This window comes from Balearica regulorum, chromosome 3, assembly GCF_011004875.1.
Source record: "Balearica regulorum gibbericeps isolate bBalReg1 chromosome 3, bBalReg1.pri, whole genome shotgun sequence".
Classification (NCBI taxonomy): domain Eukaryota; kingdom Metazoa; phylum Chordata; class Aves; order Gruiformes; family Gruidae; genus Balearica; species Balearica regulorum.
The window spans coordinates 37,082,361-37,097,791 of NC_046186.1; the positions used below are offsets into that span (position 1 = coordinate 37,082,361).

General features: G+C 36.8%; 1 protein-coding gene across 1 annotated transcript in view; it reads left to right on the forward strand.

Annotated features, from left to right (window-relative positions):
* The window catches only part of TTK (TTK protein kinase), a 38,228-nt gene that overhangs the window by 18,774 nt on the left and 4,023 nt on the right, over positions 1–15,431 (forward strand). The window contains exons 7-19 of the mRNA XM_075747566.1: positions 1,446–1,554; positions 1,638–1,713; positions 1,796–1,887; positions 2,709–2,808; positions 3,547–3,637; positions 4,752–4,933; positions 5,023–5,159; positions 6,648–6,774; positions 7,919–8,011; positions 12,600–12,757; positions 12,845–12,996; positions 14,264–14,388; positions 14,699–14,779. Coding sequence (XP_075603681.1) covers positions 1,446–1,554; positions 1,638–1,713; positions 1,796–1,887; positions 2,709–2,808; positions 3,547–3,637; positions 4,752–4,933; positions 5,023–5,159; positions 6,648–6,774; positions 7,919–8,011; positions 12,600–12,757; positions 12,845–12,996; positions 14,264–14,388; positions 14,699–14,779 — 1,523 coding nt within the window. The remainder of the gene's footprint in view (positions 1–1,445; positions 1,555–1,637; positions 1,714–1,795; positions 1,888–2,708; positions 2,809–3,546; positions 3,638–4,751; positions 4,934–5,022; positions 5,160–6,647; positions 6,775–7,918; positions 8,012–12,599; positions 12,758–12,844; positions 12,997–14,263; positions 14,389–14,698; positions 14,780–15,431) is intronic.

Consider the following 15,431-nt stretch of genomic DNA (forward strand, 5'->3'; position numbering starts at 1 on the left):
GGCAACAAGTCACTGAGCTGGTAAATTCAACTGGTTAGTAGAGTTGGCCCTAGAAGGGAATGTGCCTGTGGCCTAAGTCTGTCAGGAGGTTTGGAGGTCATTTTGAAATTTCTTTCAGCCTAGGATTTGTCAGTGTGAAAATCATGTTCAGTAACTGAAATTGAGAAGCTTCTTAGGATTTTAATACACTAAAACTGTCTGTATTTAAATGCCTCTCTAAGAAGGGGAAGGAGAATCTGAGGGAGAAAATCAAGTGTTTAACTGATGATTGGTAATTCTGATGTCCTGATTCTTGTCTCTTACCTCTAACACAGTAGGTAGTTCTAGGGATTTAGTATGCAGCCTTCCAGAAACTGTACTGAAAAACCTAAAGGAGAAGGTATGCTTGTAAAAAAAAAAAAAAAAAAAAAAAATTCACCTATTTATTGTGATTGCTACTTGTTTATTACTTTCACTAGAACTGAAAAGGCTGCATGCTTTTGCAATTGCAGGCACCCATTAAATGCTTTAAATCCAGATGGATATACAGAAACATAACGGAGGTAGCACAAAAATGTTGTTTCATTTTGATACCACAAAAATGAAGTCAGAGCCCAATAGCAAGTGTTCAATAGGAGGAGAACAGGTCAGGGATATTAATATCTTGGGTATCTGCAGTAGCAGGGAGTTTGTAAGTATGGTCTAGACAGTTGTACCTTTGAGATACTACATCTGAAACAAGCTGGGGTTTTGATGCTTAATTTAGGATTTATTGTATGTAGTTAGGCATGGGTGTCCTCATGTGTGCTGATAAATAGTTGGAATGAACCACGAAAGCATCCAAATGTAAGCAGTTTTAAATCGGAGGAGTCCTTATGGAGCAAGCTTCAGAAGCATCCTTCAGATGATGCTGTTTTGGAGTAGAGATTTATTCTTGGAATGTATATTTGGAAAATCATCTTGCTCTGAAAGCGTGGGTTTCTTCCTCACTCCCTCAAGATACTGTTTAAACCATGTTTTTGGTGGTTGTCTTCCTCCTTTAACATTGTAGAATAAGATTAACAGTGAGGTTTTTCAGTTAGAAGTAAACTTTCTTGGATAGTCTTTGGACATCTCGAATCTCCCTTTTATGTGTTTAAAATTAGTTTACAACTATAGCTGTGTAGAAAACAAGTAGCTAATATATTTAACAATTGTTACGGGCCATTTTTTGCTTATTCTGGAAAGCTCCTTCTGGTTCCAAGTCTGCATTTGGATTTTTTCTTTTTTCATCTGAGCTATCATATCTTGTATCTCATATAATTATATAAAATGTCTATCTAGATCAGTAGAAAATGATATATGTCATTGATATTAGATTACTGGAAATGTATATTTTAAAATTTCACTTATGAAAGAACTTTTTTCTTTTGAAACAAATACAATTTACAGTATTATCTGAATAATTGTAACTCATTTACCTACAGTATCAAGTACACAAGAATCTGGACTTCATAACATAGTTGGAAATCACAGAAGCATAAAAAAGAATGATTCTGGTGAAAATTCTTCTACTGTTACCAGACTTTTGCTTGGGTAATGGCTTGATTTCTTATTTAATTTCTTAAAACATCATTTAAACCAAACACAAACATTGTGGGTTTTTTCCTTGCCTTCAGGGAGGAGAAGTCACAAGAACTTGATGCTCTAGTTAACTACCACAATCCATTAAGACCACTAAACAAATCTAACCAGGTAAAACGTGTAACATTTTGCTTAAAAATCTTAAACTTTTCATTCTACTTTACACATCTGATAACTTTCAATTTGCTCTTAGGCCTATCCCTTTGGGAGGGTTCCTGTTAAACTAGTAACTGACGCTGATGATGTGAAGACAGACGTCCCACTGACAGCTAGTGTAATGAAGAGGTATGGTTATTGGGTTTACTACAGCGCAACAGATTTTAATATTAATTTTCAACAGGGTTTTTATTGGATAGTGGAAATGTCAGATGTTAATGTTAAATTGATCTAAAGATTTTTGATGGATAGTCACTCTAACTGCAATATGTATTATAATAACTAACTTCTGATCTTAATACATTCTTTGTATGAGAACGTGCAAAGATCAATTTCTTGTTCTGGCTAATCAGTAGGCTAACAAGAAATGGAGACTAAAACAAAAATAAATTTTGTTCAAAATAACTTTACAGTTTTATATTCCAGTTTCTAAAATTAGATATAAGGTGGTCTTGTAACTTCCAAAAGACTTTTAAATTCTCACTTTTAACACGATCTACATGGCAATTATTATATTAAGTGGTTATGTTCATTTTCTTGTGAATAACTCTTCAGCAGTAGAAGAATCTGCCAATTAAAATAGTACTTTGCTACATGTTACCTGGCTGTGGCATTGCTTGAAAGTAAAGAGAAAGCTTCCCCCCTGCCCCAATCAAGTCTGTTATGCTGTCTTTAGCTCTTATTGCTGTGTGATTAAATTCATGCAGAAATAGGAACTTTAGGGAGAAGTACATAACCAAAGAGTAAAAACTGCATATTTAGCCTCTCAGAAGTTAGCTAATTTTTTTGTATTATTTCTCACTTGGCTGTCAGAGTGGGCCTGCTTTTCTGTATATTTGAAACTTGTAGACAACAGTTTTCACACAACTGCCTCTTTCATCTGGTTCACAAAAGGCAATCATTGCATTATATGTTGGCATGTGATGTAACTAACAATGTTATTTCAATAGGCAAATATCCAGCTCCAAATGTACAGCCTTCGCTGCACCATTTCTGCCATCAGAACCAAAATCTAGTGGGAGTGATTCATATGACCTGGGAGACTTACAGGTAACTTAAATCTTTTAAAAATAGCTATAAAGAACTCTGCTTCGCTGCCCTATGGTATTAGAAAGGAAAATAATAATACTTTTTCCAGTTCAAGAAAGAAATAAGGTAGAATTCTCCTTTATATTAAGTAATCAGTTGTGAATAGAAACGTTCATTGTGGCTTTGAAATTAGAAAATTGTTATGCACAATCAGGCATTTAGAGTGAGCTTTCTCTGAACAATACATCTGATGAAGGAAATGGAGGGGGGTGTTAATCTGTCATGATTTACGAAGAGGGGATAAACAGATTTAATCTTGACTACAGGAGCTCTTTCAGCTGTAGTCATGATTTTTATCACGGGAAGTACTTCATTGAATAAGGTCCATTTAATTGACTTCATTAAGTGCTCTATAGAGCTTTAAATTATGACTTTTGATAGAGATTAATTTTGAGCTATGCCTTTTCATGTCCTGTGTTCCTGTCTCCTGAAAGAAAATTCAAACATAGAAAGCGCTTAGGTCTTTGTTATAGAAACTGTATGATGGAATTCGGAGTGGTGATGGATTTAAAAATAGTATCAGTAATACTTGTCTGTGTACCCTGCACTGTTTTTTGAAGCATATTTGCTTTGTGGGATGTTGGTCATTAATTATCATAAAGAAATACCTTTTGGACACTATGTTTGGGATCTCCTTTGATTCTTTTAAGACCCTCTTTTTCTTGAGTCCTTACAAGAAAAAAATCTTTACTGTTGCAGATGTCAGATGAGAACAGCTTAGAAACAGCTAACAATTCAACTGTAACTCTCAAAACCAAAATGGATACCAGTCTTGGGACAAAAAGAGAAGGTAACTATTAATATGTGATTGATGTTTTAGTAGTTTGAAATAGAATAAGCATTGAAAATTTGCAGGTCTGTATTGTTAAAAACAGCATTACTACATAAAATATTCCTGAAAAGGTAAAAAAGTTGATGTGCTTGGAATTGAGGAGCATTTAATTAAAATTTGGCTTTTGAGTGGTACCTGTGAAAGTAGTAAAAGGAAAAAGCAAAGTGAAAACCCAATCCCCACAAAAATCTCCACTGCAACACTGTCCAAAAGTACGGAGTACTGGGCCTAAAGTAAAATGCCGATGTATAGTGCTAATTCATTATGTCCTTAGCTGTTACAATATACAACACAGGCATTGAAATAGCAACAATGAAAGGTTTCAGATTAAGACTTGCCAGCCTGAGTGTAAAAAAAATGTTGCCAGAGTGTCAGGTAACAGTGCTGGTTTATACAAAAAAAAAAAGGTGGATGTTGGCCAAGAGAAATTCAAATTAGTAGCTGTATTGCATTTAACTTCTGCTCAGCATGGGATACTGCTTTCTAGTCATTTGAAAATAAAACTGCTCAAGCATGTGAAGTAACAGTCTTAGGCTGTGCTACTTGCAGCCTGCCCTGCAAGATTCCACCAACTCAATGTCCTGTTACCTCTGCAAAAGGAACTGTGAGATGGACCATGCCTTGTCCCTTATGCCTCTGACTTCAGTTGTTACACTGCATTGTAGACTGCCTATTGTCACAGACAGCAGACTTCTAATGAGAAGTGTTGCAATAAGCTTATCTCAAATGCTTTATAAACCTGCTCAGTGTCCCAGTATGTTGTTGTACAAATGATGAATATGATCTTGTTCTGTATGTTGGTGAAAGAAACATTTGTATCTCTGTTACTGTTATAATAGTATCCTAAGATTTTGAAAAAAGTTGCCATGTTACTACACTGAACTGAATATGAATCCTGAAGATTACATTAATACCTTTTAATGCCTGATTCCAGTAAGTCAACTGTGTTAATTTTGTTCTGATATAGAAAATGAGGTAAAAATCCTCTAGAAACTATGGGATGAATCTGCCAGAAATTGTTACAAGTACTAAATATCAAGTCTTTTTAAGAATCTGATTTTTTTCCCCCCAGAGAAAGTCCAGCATCAGAAGCTGAAGATACCAGAGCCAAGGAGTCTGGAAAGTCAACAGCAACAACCTAGTTTTGGAGAAAGCTATAGAAAGCAATTGGATCAGATTAAACTAAACTGTGTTAATGGCAGAAAAAAATGGCCAATTCAAGAAGCCATGACACAGAAAAGCTGCTATAGAGAGGTAACAGCTTTCACCTGTTAAAGTGATTTCTGTGTTCTTAATTGTGGCTCCTTGTGTGGAAGAACAGTATCTTTCTTTGCCCTCTGTAGGGAAAACAACTGAGCCTTGAACAATCTGGTCATCCTGTTTCAAGAGGTTTATCACCACCAGATGCTGTTTCTAAGAAAAGTGATCCATCACATGCTTGTGGAACACCAAGCACCACATATAATGACTATATGGACTGGTAAGCTACTTTTGAGCTGCATACTCATGAATGGTAGTCAATCTCTGGACAGACTTCAGCAGTTTTTAACAGGGTTTCTTAAGGTTTTCTGTTCAGATAGCAAACAAGACTTCTGAGTGCTTATAACCCTTGATGTCAAGTGTCTGACTTGAAGATTCAGATTGCATTTAGGGAACTATGTCTCCTGGTCAGCTTTTCAGCATTTAGAACACCATCAAATTACTAAGTCCTTATTACAGCACTTACTTCTTTCTCTGTTCCCTGCTACATGAAACTCTTTTGGATGCCTTGTTTTTTGTGGCTGACAGGCTTTTCAGATTGATAACTGTATATCTGTCTGGTTCCCATGATGCAAGTATCTGTGGGTTTTAAAAAAGAAAAAGGGTAAGAAATCTAGAGGCTTGCAGAATCGAGCACTCAAGTTAGGAAATGCTAGCATTTGTTTATCCATGCAATCTTAAATTAGGCATAAACCCCTGTGCCTATGTTGATAAATCTTTCTAATTATATGATTACTTACTATTTTCATAAGTCTCTAGGATGAATCATATAGGTCAAGGCTGTATGATGTGTAAGCACTGTTCCTGTTGGTAGGATCTCTGTTACTGTTTACATATTTAAAATATATGCAGTGAATGAAGCACACCATCTCATGATGGAATTTAATAAAAGTGGTCCTTGAATAGATTCTGTTCTTGCTTCTTTCAAACTTTGGGATTTTTTTTGAAATTAAATTCTCACACACAGTATATATGGCACATAGAAAATATGCAGAATTGTTGAGTGCTTTTATGTTCAGTGATAACTTTTTAACTGGTTTTAACTTTTTTCAAAACTTTGTCATTTTATTCTCTACAACAAAGTCCTAGGTATAAATTATTTTCCTGTTATGATCTTAGCATCAATTTTTGTAAACACTAGGGGGGAAGTATATTTGGTAATATAACTAGATATATAGTAGACACATCAAGGGAACAAATGTTAAGGATTTCTTGCAGTCTTTAGTTTTCTTAGACATGATCTTTCTGCTCATACGCAGTGTAGCTAAAGCTCTCAAAAACCCTTTTGTGATTGCTTTGAAGCTGTCTCAATATGCTCATTTTAAAAACAGTTTCCCTTAATTTAAAAAGGTTTTTGAATAAAGAACAATAAGCTAAAGAAAACTAATGGTGGCTCAGACTATCTTCCTGTCTTATGCTGCTCTTCTAGTTACATGGTGCTTTTATTTTCCAGTTTGTGGGCAGTGCCAGATAGTATCTGAAGATGGGGATTTAATTAGTTACTGTTTTAAACTATAAAATACTTAAGAAATATTTAAGTGTACTTCTAAGTCAAGAACTTAAAGTGATCTTAATGCTAATTAATGAACGTAGCAGAGGCTTGGGCTTTTGCTAGTCAACAGGGTTTAACAGATGATTTCAACTTGTTGTTAGAATAATTGTAAAACCATATAACTAAATGCAGATATTTGTTCATAATTTCCTTTAGTTTCAGAACACCAGTTGTAAAGAACAACTTTCTACCAGGATGTCAAATTTCTACTCCCTACAGCCAGCTCCCATATTTCCTACCACATACTCCAGCAACTCCATTTCAAAATCAAGTTGGCTTGCAGGTAACAATTTTAGGCAATTAAATTAATTAAATTTAATGGCAATTAAAATCTGCCATTTTTTTAGTTCATATTTTCATTGGAGACTACTTTAGGTTAAATATATGCATGTGTGTATATAATTTTTTTAATCTGAAGTTGCTATTCATCTTTCTGGATGAGTAATGGAAAGTAGTCTGTATTGCTCATTCTCAAAATAACTTTCTTCATATGTATGTCTGAATTTAGGTAAAGTAAGTCAGCTCTTGAAAAATCAGTTCAGTTGTGTCAAAATCCTGAAGTCTTTGTCTCAAATCTAAGCCTTTTCAGATCCTCCTTCATGACAGAGGCAAGAACTAGTCACTATTTGTGTTCCGCTATACTTTTGTAGTGGTGCTACACACTACAGTGGAGTACCCAGAAAGAAAAGCAGTGTGTGTTAGTAACCATAAAAGTCCGAGGGAGGTAAAAGAATGAAGAATTAAATTTCTTCATTTTGTTAGATTTCACAAATTTTGATGCACTTGTAGTAGCCTGAAATCATGTAAAAATGGATTACCTTAGACGAGTTGCACATTCAGGTAGGGATCTTCCCAACTGTAGATAGAATTGGAGGATAGATTTAAAATTCCTACCGGAGGATTAAGATTTAAAACTTGCGGCTGTTCTACAGCTTGGCGTAGCAGGTACGGGCAATACAGGCTGTTTCAGCTTCACAGCACTGAAGTCTGCTAGCTAGTAGTTAGCTTCAAATAAAATAGCAGGTGATTTGAGTAGAGCTCTAAGTTAGTTGCATGCTGTGACTCTAAGTCTTTTAGATAGTCTAGTCTCCAATGTTATCTGTAAAGAGGGAGGTGTCTGTAATGATCTCAGAAACCTTATTAAAGAACACCCTGTTCTTGATTTCCAATGTGAAGAGCATTGGTATCTTTTATAAGAGTTCAGTGATGTTACATGCCAAGTGATGATCATTATACAAACACTCTTAGTATGGGGATCTTTAGCTTTCAAGACAAACATATTTAAAGCGTGCCAAAGCTAAACTTTAATCTTGTTCAGAAAGACCAAGACAACTTAAAGCATATTAACTATTGATATACATTCAGCAGAACATGGTAGAGATCTACTTTTTAATGTTATTTTCTTAACTTTTTCTGTATGTACACAGGTTCCAGCTTCTATACCTTCACATGAATGTCTTGCCATCCAAGGAAAAGTTTATACAATACTAAAGCAAATAGGTAGTGGAGGCTCAAGTAAGGTAAGATGCTCTTTTGTCCTTTTACAGTCATTCATTTACACAGCAGTAGTTGTATTGTAAACATATATGTTGAAGTTATCTAATGAGGAGTGTCTAGTACTAGTTCTCTACAAAGTGTTTGAGTGACCCAGAGAATCTAAAATTTGTTGTTTTAATGCTATGCTTAGACTTTATCTCTCATGGATGCAGAAGAAACATAATGCACAGATAAAACAGCATTGTACTAAATCTAATCTGAGTCTTCAGGTAACTGGCAATAACTGAATTAATGTCTTATGAAAAAGATGCTTCAATTATTACAGGATGTTAAGCAAGTACTGTTTATTTGAGTGGAGAAATAAAGTAAAAACAGTGGGTAGATAAAAGGGGGGTGCTGAAGTAAAAAAATAAACAGTGAAGAGAAATTCTGAACAGATGTGGTCAGAACACTGAGCAGAAGTTACAGAAATAAGAAAGTGATCACCCAACTCATGAGCATCTAAACTATCACTTAAATCAGTAAACAATGGTGGGAGTCCACTTCCTTTTGGTTTCTGCATGAAGGCCTGAAGGTAGATTGTGTATGCTCTTGACGATAACCCTTTCTATGGTGGGGTGAGTATTAAAATTGTTAACAAAATCAACTCTTCTGTTATAAGAGATGTGCTGCAGTATTACTGTACATCTTAATTTGAGAGGCGGCTGTTTAGGGCAGTGTGGTTACATTGCTGGGAAATGTATGGCTTGTAAGGTTGAAGGTTCCTGAAGTGGGCAGACCATCCATTATTACCAAAATCTTCGGAAACTTGTGAGAGAAATGAGTGTAAGTATGAGTGAGCTGCTTTTTACAAGGAAAATTAGGGTCACAGGAGCTTGAGAACCAGCTTTGGCAAAATCTTTTTCAGAAAATAAAGAATTGTAACAAACAACACAAGCAGTTTTGTGTGAGTTAGATCTCTCTTCTCTCCCACACCTCTGCTTCACCTGTATGCTTCTGTCTGTGAAGGCTGTATTAGTAGTCACAGGGACAGCCTAAAAAACTCTAAGTGAAATCTGATACACACATTGGTTAGTAGCAGCCTATGTACTTAGTCTGCAGCACATGCAAAGTGAAATGGTTACTCTCGGTTAATCTGAGGCACGCAGTGAAATACAAGTTACATACTTAAGTTAAATGATAACATTTCTATTTTTAAAACTTTTTTAAAAGTATTCTTTTGACTTGCCAAAAATTCCCCAGAAAGCCTAGTAAGAGCTAGTTTTAGAACTGTGTATTTCTAATCTTATCCTTAAGTCCAATCCACTAAATCCTCTGGTGTTTTGTTTAAAATGCATGGATTTTCCTGAACTGGTTTTAAGTGTCTGAGATGGTACTTAAGGTTGGCCTTGTTTTATAGCTTTTCAATTTTTTTTAATTAAAAAAATATTTTTTAGTTGTCACTTCATCAGTAGCTTAATGGAATGGAATATGCTCCAGCTCTCATGTTGCAATTACCATACTCACTTAAAATAGGCTTTGTCCCCTGCAAAACTGAGGAGTGTAGAAATGTGCGTGCTCAAAAAGTGACAAGTATTGTCAGCAGCATGTATACTTTATTGGTTTTCAGGTATCTCACAATCCAGTAAAACAGTCAAAGAAAATAGGATTAGAACTTTGTTCAAAAATCCCCGTATGTGTAGATTTCAGAATTTTAAACACAATCATATTTATTTAGACTTGGCTTATATTTATGACCCTCTGTGCCTACTCTTTATTTTGGTTTCATGTTTGCATATGAAGGAACTGACAGAACCAGAGTGGTACTGAGCAATCAAGCCATGTGTTTTCTAGTGATAGAAGTCTGGGTGCATCATAAGACATGGGAAATCACTTTTAATTGTTGTATATCTTACATGGTTCTGTTAATCCAGAGAGTAATAAATTGAAAAGACTAACAGAATAGAATATTTCAGTTGGAAGGGACCTACAACAGTCTAGTCCAACTGCCTGACCAGTTCAGGGCTGACCAAAGGTTAAAGCATGTTATTAAGAGCATTGTCCAAATGCCTCTTTAAAACACTGACAGGCTTGGGGCATTGACCACCTCTCTGGGAAGCCTGGTCCAGTTCTTGACCATTCTCTTGGTAAAGAAACACTTCCTAATGTTCAGTCTAAACCTCCTCTGGCACAGCTTTGAACCACTCTCGCACATCCTGTCACCGGATCCCAGTGAGAAGAAAGTGCAAGACAGACATGGAGCTGTTGGAGTGAGTCCAGAGGAGGGCCATGAAGTTGATCAGAGGGCTGGAGCACCTCTCCTATGAGGACAGGCTGAGAGAGTTGGGGTTGTTCAGCCTGGAGAAAAGAAGGCTCGGGGGAGACCTTATAGCAGCCTGCCAGTGCCTAAAGGGGGCCTACAGGAAATCTGGAGTGACTGTTTATAAGGGCTTGCAGGAATAGGACAAGCGGTAATGGCTTTAAGCTGAAGGAGGGTAGATTTAAATTAGATACAAGGAAGACATTCTTTCCTGTGAGGGTGATGAGGCACTGGAACAGGTTGCCCAGAGAAGCTGTGGATGCCCCCTCCCTGGAAGTGTTTAAGGCCAGGTTGGATGGGGCTTTGGGCAACCTGGTCTATTGGAGGGTGTCCCTGCCCATGGCAGGGGGGTTGGAACTAGATGATCTTTAAGGTCCCTTCCAACCCAAACCATTCTATGATTCTATAAGAGCTCAGCACCTCCCTCTCCATGTCCTCTCAAAGAAGCCATAGGGAGCAATGAGGTTGCGCCTCAGCCTCCTTCTCTCCAAACTAGATAAACACAGAGTCCTCAGCCGCTCCTCACAGGACATTCCTTCAAGCCCTTTCACCAGCTTTGTTGCCTTCCTCTGGACGCATTCAAGGACCTTCACATCCTTCTTAAATGGTGGGGCCCAGAACTGCACACAGTACTCAAGGTGAGGCCGCACCAGCACTGAATACAGCAGGACAATCACCTCTCTTCACCGGCTGGTTATGCTGTGTCTGATGCACCCCAGGATATGGTTTGCCCTCTTGGCTGCCAGCGCATGCTGCTGACTCATATTGAGCTGCTGTTCACCAGCACCCCCAGATCCTTTTCTGCAGGGCTGCTCTCCAGTAACTCCTTTCCCAGTTTATACTTGTGTCTGGTGTTACTCCATCACAGGTGCAGAATCCAGCATTTGTTCTTGTTAAATTTCATGCCATTAATGATTGCCCAATGCCCCAATCTATCTAGATCCCTCTGCAAAGCCTCTTCTCTTTCAAGAGAGACAATAGCACCTCCCAGTTCTGTATCATCAGCAAACTTGCTAATGATGCTTTCAACTCCTGTATCCAGATCACTGATAAATATATTGAATAGAACTGACCCTAGAATTGAACCCTGACGAACACCACTGGTGACCAGACGTAGCCCCATTCACTACAACCCTTTGAGCTCTGCCCTTCAGCCAGTTCTTCACCCAGCACACAGTGAACCTGCTTATCTCACAGTTGGACAACTTGTCCAGAAGGATGCTGAGAGACACAGTATCAAAAGCCTTACTAAAATCCAGAAAAACTACATCCACTGCCTTCCCTCCATCTGCTAAGCAGGTGCCCTTATAGAAGAATATCAAATTGGTTAAACAGAACTTTCCTTTTGTGAAGCCATGTTGTCTGTGCCTGACTGCATTGTCCTTGAAATGCCATTAGTAGTACCCAGTATGATTTTTGTCTCATTTTTCCAGGAACTAAGGTTAGACTAACAAGTCTGTAGTTTTCTGGGTCTTTGCTCATGCCCTTCTTGTAAATTGGAGTAACAATGGCTAGCCTCCAGTTGGCAGGGACCTCCAGGAAGAAATGCTTCCTGTGTTAGCAGCATACAATTGTAGAACGAGGTAGGATGGAAGGGACTTCTGCATGTCACTTGGTCCAATAGTCTGATTAAAGTAAAGTCAAAATAGAGCAGGTTGCTCATAGTTTTTTGCAGTTGAGTTTTGAGTATCACCGCAGATGGAGATTTCACAGCCTCTCTGGACAACCTGTTTCCCTGTTTGACTACACAGTTATAAGTTTCTTGATATGTAATTGGAATCTTCCTTCTTGTTAGCTATGCCTGTTGCCTCTCATACTTTGATGGTTCAAAAGGAGTTTATCTTTTTCATACTTTCCCTTTAAATAGCTGAAGGCAGCAATAAGATTCCCTGTAGTCTTCTCATCTTAAAACTGAACAGAATCAGTCTCTCAGCCTTCTATGTGCCATGTAGTCTAACCTCCTAAACCATCTGGGTGTGATGAAATGGATGTGCAGTGGCAGGTCAAACACACCTGTTGGAGGTGTCATTTTGCATTCTTTGTTAGGAACAGTTCAGACTTGTGATCAAATACATCTAGTGAAATATGTGGTACCAAGATGGTTTCTGATAGAGGGTTGTTTCTGTTGTAAGTGGTGACTTCTTTCTTAGTTTTTCTTCATGCTGACTTGTATGGACTTTGTAAATTTAGCATTGCTTCTTCCTTTTAAAAGGTACACTTTTTTCTTTGAAATTCTGGCTGTGGTGAGATGAAGGACCATAGTAAATCAGAATTAGGATTGAATGAAGTTACTAACTGATACTGTTTTGCAGGTGTTTCAAGTACTGAATGAAAAGAAGCAGCTGTATGCTGTCAAATATGTGAATCTAGAGGAAGCTGATCAGCAGACTGTTGAGAGCTACAAGAATGAAATTGCTCATTTGAGTAAACTACAGCAACATAGTGATAAGATCATCCACCTTTATGGCTAGTGAGTAAACACTAATTTTATTAAACTGGTATCTTTTAATATAAAGAAGTTGCCTTAAATTTTAACATAAGTATATTTATTTTTTAGTGAAATTACTGATCATCATATCTACATGGTAATGGAGTGTGGAAATATTGATCTCAATAGTTGGCTCAAAAAGAAAAAGAATATTGATCCATTGGAACGAAAGAGCTATTGGAAAAATATGCTGGAAGCTGTTCACACAATCCATGAATATGGTATTCTTAAATAATTCTAGGTATTTGTATAGGTTACATGGCAGAGAGTAATATGAATGTGCTTAAATTTTGGAGGTGGTACTGCTCTTAGTTTTTGATGTAGCTTAGTGATCTTCAAAGATGGGTATTTAATGTGTTGTGAAAAAAAAATTGAAACAAAAGCCAAGAGTAAATCTTGGTGCAGAGGCAGACTTACTAACTGAAAGGGCTCTCCAAGTATCACTGCTGTATAATGCTTTATTTTCTGCTGTTGCAAGGAAAGAGAAACTTTTTTCTGTATTAGACTATGTTGTATACTCCCAAAACTGCTTGTTCTCCATTAGATTCACATTTCAGCCACTTACCCTTTCCAGAGCAGTTTTGACATTAACGACAGCTTTTACACAACTCTGTCTTCTTTACTTTGACCTGGTGTTTCAGCTTTTTGTCATAGTTCTGCAGGCCTTCCTTTCATCTTTACTTATGTAATTGAAATGCATCCATCTGTATACAGTTTGGTTGTATAACATAAGGGAGAGAGGAGATTTGGATCCTTACCCTATTTAAGAAAAAAGTCAAGAGACCTGTACATATAGCAGAGACCATCACCTCTTCATAGCTCAAGAACACTAGAACATTCAATAATATAAAATGACAGAAAAATCTGCTGAAACACAGGGTATATATTATGTGATGTTTCCTTGAAACAAACAATTTTGCAAAATACAGGGATGAATTGGTTGATTATATGGATAATAACGAAATTTCATATTAAATCATGTAAGTAGGGTTTGTGAGAGGTGGGTCATATGTAATCCTTAGTGAATGGTATCTTTGATATTAGGAAGCAGAAAACATCAGACTAAGCAATGTAGTTCTTTTATTTTAAGTACCTGCTTAGCTCATTATTTAAGAGAAAGCTACAGGAGTAGACAGGTCGTTGAAATGGTCCAGAACAGCAGTCCAGTATGGCAGTGTGCGCATACAGCTAGAGCGCACATCCCTAACTGAGAGAAACTGCAGCTCAAGTCTCTTGGAGCTATTTTGGGGTGCCTGCAGATTTAAATAGGTAATAATTCATACTATAAACTCATGCAAGTTTTAACTGTTTAAAAAGAAATGGAAACACTTTGAAATCTGTGAAGAATAACTTGGGTTTGGCCAAGTAAAGCTGATCTGCACCTTCTCTCTGTGCAAGGGTCATGAGAATTAAGTAATTAAAACCCCCGTACTTCGGTAGGAACTTGGATTGACTAAACCTGGATTGACTTTAAATTCTGTCTTACAGGTATTATTCACAGTGATCTGAAACCAGCAAACTTTCTGATAGTTGATGGAATGTTAAAACTAATTGACTTTGGTATTGCAAACCAAATGCAGCCAGATGTCACAAGCATCATTAAAGATTCTCAGGTGAAATACTTCTGGAAAATAGATGTACACTTCTGTAAAGTGCTATAGTACTTGCTGATTATGTTGATTAATGTAGTAACTTTAGTGAATACTGAAAATTTATGCTGAATAGTTTTATATATGTATAAAAACATTCATATGTATGAATTTTTACATGCTCTTATTGAACAGAATAACAATGGCCTTCAGCCTTAATAGAAACAAATTTTCACGATGCTTTTCAGTGCTTTGAGACAAAAATCTAACTTTTTATTGAGTAAAATTAAATGGTTATTTCACTTAAAGGAATATTTTTACATTTTTTGGCTAGGTTGGCACAATGAATTATATGCCACCCGAAGCAATAAAAGATATGTCTTCCTATGGAGAAAATGGGAAATCTCGATCTAAGGTAACATCATCTTTTTTTCTTCTGATTCCTTTAATGTTAAAGTAATTCAGGCATATATCTTAAGACTTTGTTTTCTCAAAGTATTCTACTGAAACTAGAACACAAGGAAATTCATTGTGTCATGGTGATGGTGGGCAGATTGAAGGTTAAGTTATTCCTTTGAACTACCTAAAAGCATTTTGCAGATGGTTAGAAAAACATAAACAGTGAATTAATGAGTAAAATTGAAAGCAACTGAGTGTTGGAAAAGCTGATAACTATAATATCTAAACTGATAATAAATGTAAAAATATTTTTAAAATCTATTTTTATGGAACAATATAAAAGTCTTCCACTGTTATCAGTGTGAAAGGCATTGAATAGCAATAGAGTACAGGGAATGCATGCGGCCTTTCATGTATCGAAGGCTGTACTGATGACTAATATTACAAAAGTCTTTTGAGCATGTTAAGGGTCCACCATGCTGTGTGTCTCTGACAAGCCCTTCTTTGCACTGAAATCACTCCACGCTAGAGCTTTTAGGGAAGTGTTTCTGGGTGGATCTTCCATGGAGTTGAGTGAGAGAATCATTCCTCAGTTGCTTCTTGGTTGCCTATTGTGCTGCTTATGTCCTTTTATCTTAGCTTTGTTCTACCAAAAATTGATGCAGCTC